The 17426-nt window shown below is 42.0% G+C and overlaps 2 protein-coding genes across 2 annotated transcripts; one reads left to right on the forward strand and one right to left on the reverse strand.

Moving 5' to 3' along the window:
• Positions 1–6: 6 nt before the first annotated feature.
• On the forward strand, positions 7–3659 carry THUMPD1 (THUMP domain containing 1). The gene is made up of 4 exons (XM_014936687.1): positions 7–144; positions 513–693; positions 1059–1307; positions 1900–3659. Exons 1-4 carry the CDS (start codon positions 40–42, stop codon positions 2226–2228), a joined length of 864 nt encoding a protein of 287 aa, XP_014792173.1. The 5' UTR covers positions 7–39; the 3' UTR covers positions 2229–3659.
• Positions 3660–4432: 773 nt separating this feature from the next.
• Positions 4433–13770, reverse strand: LOC106884923 (acyl-coenzyme A synthetase ACSM4, mitochondrial-like). Its single transcript, XM_014936688.1, is given in 14 exon segments — positions 4433–4694; positions 5021–5140; positions 5770–5869; positions 5959–6086; positions 6576–6677; positions 6878–6958; positions 7351–7474; positions 7951–8030; positions 9169–9325; positions 9746–9889; positions 11745–11952; positions 12468–12678; positions 13526–13729; positions 13732–13770. Coding segments are annotated over 14 exon segments (1785 nt in total). The 3' UTR covers positions 4433–4607.
• Between the last annotated feature and the right edge of the window lie 3656 nt (positions 13771–17426).

Consider the following 17426-nt stretch of genomic DNA (forward strand, 5'->3'; position numbering starts at 1 on the left):
CGGCCCCGCGGCGGCGGGGGGCGGCAGCTGGAGGCCGGCATGCGGGGCATCCTCATCACCTGCAACATGAACGAGCGCAAGTGCGTGGGGGAGGCCTACAGCCTCCTCGGCGAGTACGGGGACCTGCTCTACGGGCCCGAGCAGGTGCGTGGGGGCGGCCCGGCCGGTGGCTCGGTGCGGGGCGGGAGCGCGGCCCTGCGCGGTGTGGGCCGTCCCTCTCAGCCTCTGCCTCCCGCAGGCTGGCAGCGCTGACGGCGGCGGGGCGGGGGGAGCCGTGCCATGAGGCCGCCTGTCCCGTTCCGTGTGTGAAAAAATCCTATTTGCGTTCACCACGTACACGAAAATGCCAGTTTTTGTAAGCAAAGGCCAGCGGAGCCCTGTGGGTTGGCTGGAGAGAAGGTCCTTGCCTGTCACCTGCAGGCCCTGGGGGCGGTGGTGCCACGCTGCTGGGTTTCGTGCGGTGGGCACTGTTCCTTGGTACCCACCCAACGAGAGATGGGCCTTGTGTGAAGTTTTCAGATCACGAGGAGCGGCTGTCGGGAAGCGAGAAGGAGGAGGATGAGGACGATGTGGAGGCTGCCCTGAAGAAGGAGGTTGGCCAGATCCGCGCCTCGACGGAGCAGAAGCTGCGGCGGTTCCAGTCAGTGGAGAGTGGTGCCAACAACGTGGTCTTCATCAGAACCCGGGGCATAGGTGGGACACCCGCTGACACTGCCTAGTGCTGTGGGAATAAACTACTCTGAACAGTGTTAGTAACAGGCCAGGGAGCGTGACTTCCAAGAAACTCGTGTATACCAAACAAATACAGGGTTTCCCCTTGCCTTTGGGATTGTCACTGAATTTTGTCATTAGTGGAGTTGCTAAAGGTAGAGGAATCTGGTTTGACCAAATAATCCTTGATTATCTAGTTTTGGTATAGTAAAACAACTCCTTACAGATTTGAAGCTGACCTCAATGCAGCCAAGCATGCATTTCCCCATTTTATTATTTAGAGAGGGGGGAAGAAGGGATAAAATGCTTTCAATGGGTTTTTCATACCTCGTTTGTTTTTCTTGTAGAACCTGAGAACCTGGTGCACCATATATTAAAGGATATGCATACCACTAAAAAGAAGAAAACAAGAGTCATTCTGCGCATGCTTCCCATTTCTGGAACTTGCAAGGCTTTTATGGAGGATATGAAAAAATATGCGGAAACGTTTTTTGAGCCTTGGTTTAAAGCCCCCAATAAGGGTACTTTTCAGATAGTTTACAAAGCTCGTAATAACAGTCATATGAGTAGGGAAGAAGTAATAAAGGAATTGGCAGGTACGTACGGATTTTACAAAAAAAGAACAAGTATATAAGCAGCTCACAACTGCATGCATAGGTCAGATTATTAAAAGTGGTCTTAATGAGCATACGTAGTTATTGCATAAAATCTGTATGTTGAATTACAAAAGCTTCTCTAAGACGTAAAAAAGCTTGACATCAATATTCCTTGTTGGTGTTGATGTCTTAAGAGAAAACAAAGAGAAGAGAGTACAGTGTTGAATATAATTTGGAGTGTCAGTTACACGTGCTTTTAAGTGACTGCCATCAGCTTTTTCTCTGCTGCATTGAAATAATGTGTTATTATTTCCATTGAATATATGACTCATAAAATAGCTCCACCTTACTCGAGTATTTTGTTTCTTGGCAATTGCAGTGGGACAGTTTTTCAGCTACTTCAGCTCTACTGGTGGTATATTCTAAGAGTCATGCCCTGTTCTGCTATTTTAAGCAATTACAAAAATGAGTAATTGGTTACAACTAAGGGGGATATTGCTTTCTCTCGCTTAACTTTTATCCTTTTGGTAGGGCATGCTTATGCTCTGAAACAGTTTTCCCAGCATCTTTTAAACTATATCTTGTTTTACAGGAATTGTGGGCAGCCTCAATCCAGAAAACAAAGTCGATCTTAATAACCCACAATATACAATTGTGGTGGAAATAATAAAAAGCGTCTGTTGCTTGAGTGTGGTAAGAGACTATATTCTGTTCCGAAAATACAATCTACAGGAGGTGGTGAAGAGCAACAAAGACGACATACAACAAAACCCATCAAGTCTGACAGAAGAAGAGAACTCAAAGGTAGTAAAACCAGAAAATGAGGAGGAGGAGAAGAGCTCAAAAGAAGTAAAAGAAGAGAACAAGAATCAAGGTGAAACAGAAGCTGAGCCCAAGGGGAATGATGTGCTAACGGTGTAGAAAATGTGGTGGAAGGGAAAGATAAAAAACACAATGGAAACCTATTAAAAAAAAAAAGAAGTTGCCCTAGAGTTCTGAAAGGGCGTTTTAAAGAGGAGAGTGGGTTTTGTTTTGAAATCTTGTTTTTAAAATCCACCAGTGTAAGAATTTTAATGCTCGTTGCAGGTGGAGCTGCCATTACAGCAGCTGTAAGAGTGCTCAACAGTGTGTCACCTTTCTGGTGAAGCTTGCAGTCATTCTTCTACGGCTTTGTTCTGCACTGCCTTTACCTAGCACAAAAAGCAGGAGTGTGGCCATTCATACGTAAATGTGGCCATCCTGACATACATTGACTCTCTTTTGTTAGATCTGATGGCTACAGAAATCAAAAGGCAGTGCAGAATCAGCTCCAGTATTGACAGAAGTGAAAGATCTGAAAAAGACAGTTGCTTGCAGAGGGGTTTTAGGGAAGTGATCTGACAACTTCTGTGACTGCAGAACTCAGTTTTTCTGTGTAAACAGAATGAGCTAAAACTGATCATTTCCTGTATGATGGAGGGGTTTATACATATATATATACACATTGCTATAAAAGGACATGCTAAGTCTTGACAATGAATGGAAAGAACTGCTATGATCAAAATACTTGAATACAGTGATACGATTTAGAGTATTAGATTTGAGTGTTCTAGAACAGAAGCACAGTGCAGGCATTGCAGATGGTTCTAGCAAAAACTACACGTGTGTTTACATTAGCTGTGTATACAGCAGTTACTGGTTTATAGGAAATGCTGTAGTCGCTGAACAGAATCCTTTTGAGTAATTTCCTGCAAATAGCCTTTTGCTGCTCTTTCCAAAGACTTTATTCTTGGGGTTTTTTTTATAAGGTCTTTTTTGTTTGTTTTTATTTTTTAATTAGGTTTCAAAATTTGCATTTGAATACTGCTTGGAAACTTCTTATGAAAGAAGCTCTCCATTATACCATACCGGATAAGGGGAATTAAGTTTAATTTTTGGTAGTTTTAGCTTAACAGTATTAATTTTGTTTCAGATTGAAATTAATGTTAGTGAGTCTTTCTGTTGTCCATTTGTTACAGAAACTCTTTTGATATCTCACTGATTTTTTTAAAAACAACCAAAACCAGTGCAGCTACAACCTGCTTTCCAGTAGGGTTTTGAGTATGCTTCCTGTACAGCTGTCTAGCTTTAGTATTTCATTTCTAGCATAAAAGCCTGTGGGTTGCTAATGGGGAAAGACTCATCTTGAAGAATGCCACTTGTTACTTATCTTGGTTTAATGAAAAGGATGTGTTAAAGTCTCTCAACAGTATTAAATTTACATTTTCCTCTTCTCTCAAAATTGTTTTAGAAGTTGGAAAATTGAGACAACTTTTTTCCCTGCTCCTGTCTCCCTTACCACCCATTTATTAAAACTCAGCTTTCTTACCTCCATCGGTGTTTTCTTTAAATTTGAAAGCTTCTTCTGTGTGGATTAAAACTAGCAATGTCTAGATCATACATAGGAAAGAACCACTTGAGACCAGAGACAAAGGCCAACAGTGAATGTTTATTGGTGGCTGATGTCAGTGATCACGATTCAAGACAGCCTACTTATCTTACTAAGGACAAAGAAAGATAGTTTGCGGGTTGTTTCCTTCTCTCCCTCACTTATCTGTGTGTCTACAGTATCTATGGCTCTTCAGAAGAAACTGCTGAATAGCTACCTTCCATTTGTCAAGCCTGCACCTGACATTTAGATTCTGCCATTTAGATTCTGCCGGTGCTGCACTCTTAAAGTTGTCTGCATTCTTTTACTTCTCATTTCTCATGATTTGCACTTACTGGCCTGACATTTAGATTCTGCCGGTGCTGCACTCTTAAAGTTGTCTGCATTCTTTTACTTCTCATTTCTCATGATTTGCACTTACTGAATTCATTGTCAACATGTTAATTCCTAAATCTCGAGGCTTTCAAGATTCATACAAGCAGGGTACTTGATTTGGATGCATGCCAGATCTGTGGCCATTTCTGGGAACTTTTTTACATACTGTCATGATTTTCTCATTAATAAGCCTCTTGTGAGTTTAAATGTCTGGTCTCAAATAATGAACACACTGCTCCTTCACCTGGTAATCACTACTTCTACTTGTACAGTAATTCTGAAAAGCATTAGGTGGCTGGAAGCTGTGTTTGCACATGCCTTGCTAGGTAGGCTTGATTTTTGTTAAGCAAGAACCCAAGCATTTAAAAACAGTTGAAGTTTTTAGACATTATGCGTTATTACACAATCGGTGCGTAAGGGTGAAATATAATCCTATGTTGGTGCTTACAGCTCTAATAGAAAAGCTCCATTAAAAATGAAATTGATAGGGATAGGCTTTTTTAGATTGTTTATAAAAACTAAATCTGGCCCCACTCCTTGTTCCTCAGTTCATTCCGTTTGATTTTCCCAGTGATTGTCTTTGGCAGCTGCTGGACAAATTCAATCTGATTCAAAAGAGGAAAAAAGTAAAATGAACAGATTTGATTTTTTTTTTCTTCCAAAACAGCATAGATCTCATTTCTACTTAATTTATATAAGAATTTGGTGACAGAGGAAATAACTCCAATTTTGTTTTAGATTGTGTTGTATCTATTACTTTCCAAAAACATCTTTAAAATAATATTTGTCATTTTTCTTGCACAGTACGTATTTGGTCTCTTTTGTTTGGTACTTTGTTTGAACTGGGTCCAATCTTTCTGTTTCTAGCATCTCCACAGTTAAAATAGGTGTTTGGGATTTTTTTTTTTTTAATACACTCATGTTTACTTGCCTTTCTGGGGTACTTGTATGGAGCAGTGACTTTTTTGACATGATCTTGCAATTCACAGGCCAGTGTCTTTGGATCTTGTGACTTAAAGGAAGGAGACAAGACCACTAAAGCTTTTACCACCTACAAAGGGAAAATAAATAAAAAATATAACATCAATTAAACCACAGCAACCTGACAAATGAGGCAATTAATTGAGAATAAGTGAGTGTTGCCTGCATTACAGGCTTGCTGTATCCCACCTGCGCTGTAAAGCAAAATTTGCTGTTGTGTAAGCAAATTTAAAATCAGGATGAAAGACTGTTTCTGCCTTACATTAGTAAAGGTCCTAAGTAAGACATGATAAAAGATTCAAACTCTGCTTCAAAATTGTAAGAGTTCTGTAAAGGACTGTTCTGAAGTTCTCAGATGATGAGAACCCAGATGATGGGGCCTTTTCTGTAAACAGAAGTTATTAAAGTAAAGAATATAATTCTCCAGGCAGTGGGTCTAAACGTACATCAGTACTTACCAGAGTCATTGTTATATTCAGTGTTGTGTTCTTTAGGAAACTAAGGATTATATTTTCATTAAGAAAAACAAATAAAAGGAACATGGGATATGGGATACACAAAGTACTGCTCCCCTTGGTTTGGGTGAAGTGATGGAAAAGTTTGTATAGCTCTGTTAAGAGTCTTCTGACTTCCGTGGAAGTTGAGCATAAACTCTTTCACACAAGGCACTTTATGACTAGGAGAGTGATCACTAATTACCTCTCCTCTGATGGGGTCTGGGCTGCTGACAACAGCTGACTCAACGACAGCAGGGTGCTGTATCAGGGCACTCTCGATTTCAAATGGTCCGATACGATAACTAGGAGAGAGAAATTAAATGCTTAATGGGTGAAAGGTATATGGTTATTTTTTAGACGTTTCTTGGCGTTTTAACTGAAATCTACAAACCCAGAGGAGATGATGACATCGTCAGATCTCCCCATAAACCATATGTATCCATCCTCATCCATGCTCCCTCTGTCGCCAGTGATATAGAAGTTCCCACGGATTGTGGATGCAGTTTTCACTGGATCGTCCTGTTGAACAAGCAACAATTAAATGATCTAAATGTTGAGAAGCCCTAAGCTAAGAGATGAGTTTTGCCTCTTTGGACACTAGCCATAGTATCTCTCACTGCTTGTTTTCTGTTTCAAGAATGTAAGAGCTTGTGCTTGCTTTTTCCAAAGAGGAAAACTGATCGCAAGGGCAGATACAGAAGGGAAGATCAGACAGAGGGTCTGCAGAACAGGGGAAAGAATGGAAGTTCCATAAGTCAGAACTGTCAAAGTCAAGAAAAGCCACAGCTCTTTGGTGCTGCATCTGCTCCTGGAAAACTGATCGCAAGGGCAGATACAGAAGGGAAGATCAGACAGAAGGTCTGCAGAACAGGGGAAAGAATGGAAGTTCCCTAAGTCAGAACAGTGTCAGTCAAAGTCAAGAGAAGCCACAGCTCTTTGGTGCTGCATCTGCTCCTGTTGGTACAAACACATCCCATGCTGCAGGCCTGAAATGCACTTTTGGCTTACCAGGTATCGAGTGAAAAACGTAAATGGCCGCTTGGCATCCATTTTGATAGCAATATCTCCTTCTTTCCCAGGAGGCAGAACACTGCCATTTTCATCTATAATCTGCAAGAGGAAAGGCAAATGGGTGATTATAACTTCCCATTTTAAGAGAGCCATGTTCTAAAACTAACCATCAGCTCAACCAAAAAAGTCAGCCTGCCCTGAATACCACTGTATAGTACAAAACTTGTATGGTATGTTGTACTCTCTTGTATTTTACTTCCTATGAAATCAACAGCAAACAGAAACGGGGCCCACCATACCTGAACATCGTAGGGGGGAGTTGCTTTTCCTAAGGAACCTGGCTTAATTTTCATTCCTTTCATATTTGCACATATCATTCCCTGTTGGAAAAGACAAAAAAACAGCCCAGGTATTTTTCACTGTAATTCCTCAGGACATTCCTGTTCTCGTACCATGCCCACTGTTGAGTGAGCAGAAGATCTAAATCTTCCATCTGTGTGAGCCAGAACATTTGTAAACTTCACTGAGAATCTTGGACTCAAGATGTTTTACAGCTTAAGTAGCCTTAGAAGCAGTATCCTCACCAAGCTGTAATTCTAAGCAAAACAATAAACTCTCTTGTAGGCAATTGCCACGTATTCTAGTGCCATCTTTCTTTTTAGTCAAATATATATGGCCAAGTTCCAGATTTACCAAGAGGAATGAGACAGCTAAGTGTAAGCTCCCGAAGTGAGAACTGAGTTGTAACCCTCCACAAAAAAACTGAACGTACAATTTCAGTTTGGCCATAGCCTTCATAGATGGTCAGTCCTGTCTGGCTTTTCCACTGTGCCATCACTTCTGGGTTGAGTGGTTCTCCTCCGGTCAAACAGTGCTTCAGTGCCTTGAATGCATACCTTCATAGACAGAGGACACTGCTGAGTATCAGAGGTCAGAAAGGGACACATTCTCCACTCCTAGTCATCGGTATGTCCAACCCCATGATTTCAGGACACATCAGACTCTCTTACGGCTAGGGTTAGAGTTGAGAGGAAGCCTATAGCTCCAGTTAGAGTGGGACTGGAAAGCAGCTGCCAAGTCGGTGAGCTGCAGAGATGCACTGGACTGATGGCAGCGCAGCTGCACACGTGCCTTCAGGGGCTGAATGCTGGCAGCTCTATTTACTGTCTGTAACACCTCAGGGCAAAATTTGCTCTGGGTTGGAGGTGCCTAAGGGGTGGATTTCGTCACCTCTGAGTGAAGGAAAAGGCTCTGCCTCCTCCCAAGCGCTCCCTCCAGCACAGAATTTCCACCACTCAGAGTTTAAGTGGCTATGATGGCCTCCAGAAATCACTGCTAAAGAGCCAGGAAATAGCTTGAAGAGATGCGGTACCTGGTGAGGTCGTGCTGCACCAGCAGGCGGTAGGCGGTTGGGGCGCTGCACAGAGTGGTCACTGGGTATCTGCACAACGTCTGACAAAAAACAAAAAAAAGAGACGGTTAAACAATATTGTTTTGGGAAAAACGTTGCTGCCAACTATTCCTTTCATTCCATACTAGGGCACAAATTAGAAGACCTGATTGTAACCTCACTTACATAGAAATGAAAGTAATTGCTGTCACTTTCAGTGCTCAGGAAGGGTGTTACAGTGCCCCAAACATCAGCTGAAGAGGTGATACGTTGACTGTGGTAAACCACTGGTGTACCTAATTTGTCCTGATGCTCACATAGGTGCAAGGACCATCCCTTGGTATGAAACCCTGCCCTGGAGGTGCAAGATAAGTTTTCCAGTGGACTTCAGTAAAGCCCACATCTCATCCTAGGACAAAGTCAGGCAGAGTGAAGCCTTACTTTTTTGATCTGCTCAGAGAGCCGTTCAGGTAAATATAAAAGCAAGGGGAAGACCTCTCATTCACCAGCCTTTGCTCCAGCCACACCATGGGTAAAGCAGCCTCTACTATCAAACTTCATTTTGTGCAGAGATGTGAAACCACACACACATTGCAAGCAGGTGTTTGCAAGGCCAAGAAATTTATACAAAAAGAAACCCAAACCATCAACTATTGTAGAAAGGAAAAGAAACAAGATTAAAACCCCCAAACAACCCCTACATGTTAGGAATGTACACATTTCCACGTCGGTGCTTTCAGCCATTTGGGAACAGCACTCTTCCCTTTGTGTTAGATTAAAACTCAAGATTGGCTTCAGAAGCTTGAAAATAATTTCTTTTAAGAAAAGGCCAATCTCACAGCTTCAGTGTTTTCCAGTACTGACTTGCTTTTCTTAAGGGTCACAGCAGTGTAATTAAAATATTAATTTACATGTAATTCAGCTCATTTATCATATCAACAGTGAAATACAGTAGGGGAAAGGTTTAAGTAATACCAGTAACTTCTACTGATCAGAAGCAGCTGGTAATATCCTGTGCCCAAAAGAGTCATGCTGCAAAATCCTTCCTGTATTGTATTCCTACTCAAAGAACAATCACCTTGTGGTTATGCCATCTTAAAACAGCTAATCCCATAAACCTAAGAGGCTTAGTTTTGTGGCCTGCCCTGGAAAACAACATGAAATATGAGTAACTATTCATTGTCAGCACGGTGTTCTTACATTTAAAGTGGCTCTTGGATCAAACTGTGGCATGGCATGTACAAAAACACACGTGCCCTGGAACCAGGGACCAAAAACGCTCCCAATAGCTGCCTTTACCCAAGCAGTGTCTGACATGTTCCACATGATGTCTGAGGGGGTCAAATTCATCCAATATCTGTTGAAGAGAAAGGTGGCCAACGTAAGGGAGTCTGCAAGTGGAAATCAAGAATGTGAGGGTTTTGGGTTGGGTTTTTTTGGCTTAGAAAGGCATGGTAAATTTGATCCAAAACTTAAGAGCCCAAATAAATGCCTTTTGCCTAGCCTTTATCGATGGCAAAGGTAAAGAAAATCAAACTGTATCCCAACTCATTTTTTAGCCTGGGTTAACAGGCAAGTAGTTTTTAACACAGAGCCATATATCATATCAGACAAGATCCTTGCTTCCTGGGAACAATTCAGCTGAGGAGACCAAAGGAAATGACACAGACAGTATTGGGAGAGCCTCATCATCTATCATAATTTTATCACATACAAAAACTCTTCTGTTTGCTTCACGTTTCAGAGCTGTAAAGGCATAATTATCTGAACACTTCACCTTCCACAGAGGAAAAAACCGAGACCAAAGCTTCCGTAGGAATGTTCCACCATTTTGGGAGAGCCTGTAGTGCCACTGGTAAAATAGATTGTCATTGGGTCCTGGCTTTTTGTCTTCACACAATTATGGACAGCAGGGGCAGCCCTTAAAAAAAAAGAAAGGTTAATGAAACAGTGGCTAGTGCTACTCAGCACACTTCGCTCAGATCCTTTGTGCCCAGTATATGCAAGGCTGGCTGTATAGTGAGATGTGATGGATAAGAAACTACTGAGATCCCCTCACTCTTGTACTGCTAGTTCTGTATTAAAGTGTTGCTGATTTTGCTCTTTAAGTATTCCCCATGTCCACCTTCTCCAGAGTGAAAACGCCAATGGGCTCTTTTTTATTTGCCTCCCTTAAAAACCACCAAATAGTCTTGTGTTTGACCAGTGTCCTCCAGAAAGCATATCTTCCAGCCCTAATGTGATTAACTGAGGGAGGACCCACCATTTCTTTTGGCAGGTGATTCCAGTAGTTAATTATCCTTGACATGTACGGGGAGGCTCAAACTCTTGGTTGTCTGGCACATGACAGGGAAATATTTCTCATCTCTTACTCGGATGAGAAAGCAAGGCTGTTTCTTTTTCTTTGCCAGGACTGGTGTTCAAGAAGGTTTTTCTTGGCATGCAAACATTGCCCATGGCTGCTGGGTTGGGCATGGGAAGCCTGTCTCCCCAGGCCAGCCGTCTCCCTGTGCTGGCTGGCGGGCAGACAGGCTGCCCGGGAGCCCTGGCTCCAGAGCCCCACAGCCCCCTGGCCAGCTTAGCAGTCAGCTAAGGCAGCCGAGGCACGGGGAGCTGGGAAGTCTGGGCAACTAGCCCACTAGGTAGGCAGGCGGCCAAGTGATCTGTGAGCCAGGCAGGACAGCAGCCCAGCACTCTGGGAAGATTGTGAGCCTGACAGCTGGGCAACCCTGGAGCCACACAGCCAGCACTTTTTACCAGACAGCCTACCTGCCTGGTACGGCCAGCCAGTGATGGCCTCTGCAGGACTGACACAGTTCCAGACAGTACTTAGGTTTTATCAAATCAATGTCACCCTCTGCCATGGAACTGAACCATGGAATATTAGCCCAGCATGAAAGAGGATTCATCAAATCGACCTGACAATGTTTTATTAGCTCTAGAAGGTTTGAGAATGCAGGGTTACTGCTTCCTCCGTCTTCCAGTTTAGCAACACTGAAGTGGGCAATTGTTCGAAGGAGCAGATGGAAATACATTGAGACTACAGTGAGCTGCACAGGTAAAGCTCGTTCAGACACCTGTGGTTAGGAGAACTCATGGTACATCTTACAAAGCTCTTAAAGTAACTGAAGAGCTTCACATCCCTCCTTCAAAGAATGGCATTAGCTACACAGATGCTTTTAACAAAATACCAGCTGGTAAAATCACCCCCAGGGCCCTGAGCAGACTGCAGCAGGGTATTTGCTTCTCTTCCCGCTCCACCTCTCCACCCTCCCACAGTCCCAGGCACCGCAGGGAAGAGCTGTCTGTTGGGCGCCATTTTAGTAGCTGCACTGAGGCAGGTGGACTCCTAAACCTTGGAGGTTCATGGGTTCATCTTGCAGTGCCCTTTTTTATAGAGAAAAGCTATTCATATTGGCCTTATTATCATTAAGTTTTATGAATATGGATTGGAGTAATTTGTATAGATATTTTTCTTTGATCTTTAGAAGGTAAATAGGCCACAGATGTCAATAAAAGAGGCCTTCCTGTCCATTTTTCCATATTATTTCATAGTCATATATAACCAACTGAGACATCATAAGACTGTACTTATTTTTTTAATTAGCAATTTGGCTATTACCAAATATTCCCTTTCTTCATAGAAAAGAGACTAAATTGCCTTCTCTCCCACCCCCTCAAAGGTATCTCGTTCATTAATGAGACACAAGTGCACAAGTGCGTTTAAACAACATGAGAAATTTCCCACTAGAGATAACTATGATGGTGGCACTTACTTGAGCAAATTGCTGAAGTTCAGCCACTCAGCCCTGCTGCTTTCAGATACAATTAGCTTCGTTTTCAGAAACTGGCACTTGGATGCAACTGAGTCCACTGCAGGCGCAAGCACATCAGTTGTAATAATGCACTTAGCCTTGGAAGCCAGCAATCTATAGCAAATGTCTTGTGCTGTCAGTTGTGTTGTCCCTGGAATGATGATAACACCTGAAAGCACAATAAAATGGAAAATCTATTAAGTATTTTTCGTTTTCAGTCCTGATCACTTCATAGTTTCTCCTGATTTGTTGAACACCAGCACCATTCAATCCAGAAACAAGAAGAAAGTAAAACAAGTCTCCCACACCTGAACTTGAATACAGATGTACAGATCTGAAGTACAAAATAGCTTCTGTTTCTACAAGATCTTTTGCTCCAGGCACAATGTAAGTAGAAAGTATAAGTAAACAATAGCATCTGTAACTTAAGTCTGTTGAAGTTAAATTGATTTAACACAATCATATTGATTTAACATAATCAACATAAGCCACAAAAAGCGAAAGAAAAATGTTGAAGCTAATTCCATTAGTCAGAAGAGACTACCCCTGTCAGCCCCCTTTGATTGTCAGATGTTCAAGCTATAAAGTCAAGTAGGAAATCTAAGTGTTAAATGAATTGTTAACCAACTTCTGGCATAGAAGGTAACAAACAATCTACAGACCGTTAGGAATGATGCAATTCACCTGTTCTCATACAAGCCACGTTCAGCAGCCACCACTCTGGGATTCGGGGCAGAATCACTAAAACTCGGTCTCCTCTTTGCAGACCACATGGGCCAGAGAGCACGTTGGCCGCTTTTTGGGACAGGAAGCTCAGCTCTTCAAAGCCCCATTTCGTTTCATCTCCTTTCCCATTTATCCACCAAAGAGCTGGGTTTGATGGTCCTTTTTGTTCCTATACACAACACAAGGGTAAATAGCATGCTGGTTACTTCTGTGACTCCTTTAGTTCCTTCCAGAGTTTTTGGGATGCTCCAGGCAGTACAATCTGATAGTGTTAGTGATATTTTAGGGCAGGGATAATAAGCACGTTTTGTTTAAAAGACCCCTTTTCCAAGGCACCTGTAGTTGTGTGTATCTACCTGATTTTCAGTGCTCATAAGTTACTTAGAGGTTTTTACGAACCCAGCACAGCACACACTGCTGGATCAGACTCACACAGACAAAGCATCATATCCCCTCTGATGCTAAAGCAAACTGCCTCTCCTTTCCGCTTTTTGGGACAGGAAGCTCAGCTCTTCAAAGCCCCATTTCGTTTCATCTCCTTTCCCATTTATCCACCAAAGAGCTGGGTTTGATGGTCCTTTTTGTTCCTATACACAACACAAGGGTAAATAGCATGCTGGTTACTTCTGTGACTCCTTTAGTTCCTTCCAGAGTTTTTGGGATGCTCCAGGCAGTACAATCTGATAGTGTTAGTGATATTTTAGGGCAGGGATAATAAGCACGTTTTGTTTAAAAGACCCCTTTTCCAAGGCACCTGTAGTTGTGTGTATCTACCTGATTTTCAGTGCTCATAAGTTACTTAGAGGTTTTTACGAACCCAGCACAGCACACACTGCTGGATCAGACTCACACAGACAAAGCATCATATCCCCTCTGATGCTAAAGCAAACTGCCTCTCCTTACTCTGCAATGTAAAATTATATCAAAATAGAATTATGGTGGGGGGTGGGGTGGGATTCTGGTCCCACTGGAATGGGGTACATTAAATATTAAATCTACGAGGTTAGAAATGCTACCTTTTCTATTTGAGACCATTTGTCCAGCACATCACTTGCAAAATTAAAGTACTCGGGTACTTCCTGCTCACAACGACTGATAGCTTCATAATCGGAGAAATTCAAAGGTGCAAAAGTCTTGTGACACTGGTGGAATAATCTGCAGAGTGTCTGGATTCTCCATGGGGACCGCAACACTTGAAATTCAAGTAAAATCTTCATGGCACAAAAGCAGATGTATGGAGACTTTTAGAGATGACAACCATCAGAACTATTTTTGATGATTATTTCCCTCCTACAAGAGACAGAAATTCAATATTAGTAGTAGTACATGCACATTCCTAGATGAGCTGTTGGCTCCAAATGGAACAGATGTACACAGAGCAGCAAGTCCACCTCTTTATGTCATTTTATCCCACCTCCCCTTACGGTTAAGCTAGAGCTCTGGTAAGCCTTTTAAGTCTCCTGCTTTTTCATCTGTCCACAGGTTTTTTAAAGAATTCCCCTCCGAGCTGACAGTTCTGTTTCTGTCCAACCAAAGCAGGGGCTTGAAACAGCTGAGTGTTTAAAAAAACCAAACCAATCAACTAAAAAACCCAACAAGAACATGTCAGGACCTGTACCTTTTAATTCCATGTTTTAAGCACCGCAGCAACCTCGCCCAGCCCTACAAGGCTACTAATGGCAAACACAGATTTGGTTGCAGGACGGATGCCATCTTCTGTCCCTGGTTTTTGCCTCAGAATCCAGGATATAACCATCACACACAACTACTCAAAGAGCAGGGGCAAGCAGGGGTGAGGTGTCTGTGCATTTGGCTAATACGGAAGAGAAGTGATAAACATACTTATGGTTGCTTCTTTTACTAATGCAATAAATGTTAACCAGATGTCTTACATAGCACTATTTGCTCTGCCTTCCTTTTGTCCAAATAAAAGGTTGTGCTCCCTCCGCCCCCTGGCATTTGCCTAGTATTAGTTGGATAGCATGAATAACTCAGGGGTGGTTTTCTACATTCTATCATTGATTTGTTTACTGGCCTGATGCTTTTGCCACATTTGCATTTGTCCTTTAATACGCAGAGTTGCATTTGATTTCACAAAATACCATTTGTAGTTGCGTATTACCCTGAAAACACTTTGTAAAAGACGGAAGTTAGAGCTGTATGTATGGGAACACGGTGCTCAGGATATATTCAGCTTTGGAAACTAAAAGATAGAGATAGAGGCTTTTTCTTTTTTTTCACGTAATCTGTTTATAACACACCGCTTCTTATCTCTAACAGGTCATTACAAAAAGCCTGATTCCAGAACTCACAATTAATCAGTGAAATCTTTGTAGAATAGGCTGCCATTTTATTTTTCCCTTAGCAATTACAGACTCAGACCTAGAAGATGTTCTTGCAGAAAGAAGCTACTTCTTCAGTCCGCTTGATACAAAAGAGAAAAGTGTGACTGCTCTCTGGTAGCCCACCCACCTTTGTAAAAGTAGGAAGCATATGACAAAAGAACAAAACATAACATTATAGATATTATTGTTTCCACATTAGCAGATGGTATCTTTGATTTTTAAGAAGACTAAGTATTTGAACAACTACTACCTAAAAAATAATTTCTCAAGAGTGTTTAAATAGCTTGTGCTTACCTGGAGATGTTACTTGTGATCAGGTGAGGCTTCTTTCAACTCCTCCTCATGCATCTTGCCTAGTACTTAATTGGCAACTATTGCCTCCTCCTGGGTCACCCTAGTTCTCTAAACAGTTGTAGCCCTTCATTAGTCTCACACGTCACGGTCGGTGGTGGGGATTATTTCCCCCTGAGAGCACAGATTTCATTTCTCCAATTACCTTCTGAAGAAAGGCACAATCACTGTAAAAGCTGAGAGAAGATGGAAAGAGTGCTGAGTATGAATGACTAGATTTCTGGTTCACTGCCTTTGGAGAATGGATAATCCACCATACATTAATATATAACTCTATTCTATGGCACTGATGACTTTGGAAATGGCAAAAGTGGGGCTTTATTTTCATATTCTGGAGTTAAACATAGTATGAGAATTGGTGTGATAAAGATACAAAGATTTTCATAAGCCTGGTGCCAATAAATATTGTGCCAGTAAATAATTCTTCTGTGGAGAAAATACATGCAGTTCAGACGTGGGCCATCAGCTCTGAGGAGGACAATGAAAACTCAAACTATGGTGTCATTGCTATGAAACAGGGTGACAAAAGAATGAGACACAAAATGCTCTGGAAGGCAGCAATGTGATGCAGGAACTCCTGCATCATTATGAGACACTTGGTTAGGTGAACCTACTACAGCACAGTGCAGTCTGCTAGTATTGCTACTGTAGGCCATAAACCCTGGAAAGGGAAAACATTTTTAAACTAAGATAAATAGATAAATAAAGGCTATACATAAGCATACACATAGACTATATAATATATATAGACTGTATATAAATATAGGCATTTAAAAGACATGTAGACATGGCATTTAGGGACATGGTTCAGTGGTGGACTCGGCAGTGTTAGGCTTATAGGTGGATTCAATAATTTTAAAAGTCTTTTCCAACCTAAATGATTCTGTGTAGAGGCAATAAAGGGTATAATTAAGGATCAAAGTGAGGAAACAGTCAGAGATGCTGCTAGAAAAGCACAGATAGCAGCCATAGAAGTAATGGAGAGGCAGAACCAGGCTGTTAGAGCTTACGTGTAGAATCTCTGCAGGCATCAATGCATGGCCAATCTTCCAGGAAAACTCCTATGTGTAGGGGAAAGTTTTCAAGTAACTTTTGCAAATTGAATAGGGGTATCTGAAAGTTTTCAAGTAACTTTTGCAAATTGAAGGCAAGATCTAAAATCACTCAGAAGTAAACTGTCCAAATTGGTATGTACATGACTTTGCAAAAGTCTCCCTGTCTTACGTATCTCATTGCGGACTCAGAGCCAGCTCCCCTGACCTACTGCTATAGAGTTCACAGCTTGGAGATGACCCTCCCCAGCTGGGGAAATCACATATGATATTCCGAAAAAGCAGATGCTCAAAGCTAAAGGAATTAACGGCTACTTGTCTCTCATTTTAACACTTTGTAAAAAGGGCACACAGCAGACTGCCTGAAGTGACACAGTTCACTGATATTAAGGTGACTTGAAAAGAGAATTACCCTATTTTTCTGATCTGACTGCTATTTAACTGTTTCTGCTTCTCTTCTTACCATTTTTCAGTCAAGATTTGGAGCAAGGATAACTATGTCTTAAGGTGCCTGGAAGACAATGTACTCAGTCACAGAAATTAAAATGACAACCACATGAAATTCCCAGTGAAACCTGGAGAAAAAACCAGCAGTGCTCAGTTCTTTGAATTTATGCTTCAGGAGCACATACAGTGAGACTCAGAGCAAGAATGTTTGGGTCAGAGTTTGCAGAACTTCTTACCTCTGTAACAGGGCCCAATATCTTCCATCTGGTCTGCCCATTTTGCAAATGACTTCTCCCATTCCTCACTTTACTGTGGCTGTCATGTGGCTCTTGAGCCACTTAATACACAAAGAGCCATTCTGAGCACATGGTGTTTCTGCTGCATGTACACAAGAGGGCATTAAGCCCATTTTCAACCCAGTGTGGAGAGACAGAAGTCAAGGAGTAAGTTTGCTCACAAGTTTACAAGGCAGCCAGATTTGGCCCTTTTCCCAGGGTAAAACTGGGTAAACTCCTAAGAGCACTCAAGAGTTTTGGAGACGTCCCCCTGGCTGCCTGCACCACATAAATACATTTTGAGACACACAATGCAGCTGCTACTGTTTGGAAATGTCATTAACCATTATTCAGTGCAATAATGATGGGTGATACACACACAGATGCATAATCCTAATTTGTCCTCAAAGTCCTAGAACAAACAAATAAGTAGTATGACAACCCTCA

This window comes from Calidris pugnax, unplaced genomic scaffold, assembly GCF_001431845.1.
Source record: "Calidris pugnax isolate Ruff unplaced genomic scaffold, ASM143184v1 scaffold17, whole genome shotgun sequence".
NCBI lineage: Eukaryota > Metazoa > Chordata > Aves > Charadriiformes > Scolopacidae > Calidris > Calidris pugnax.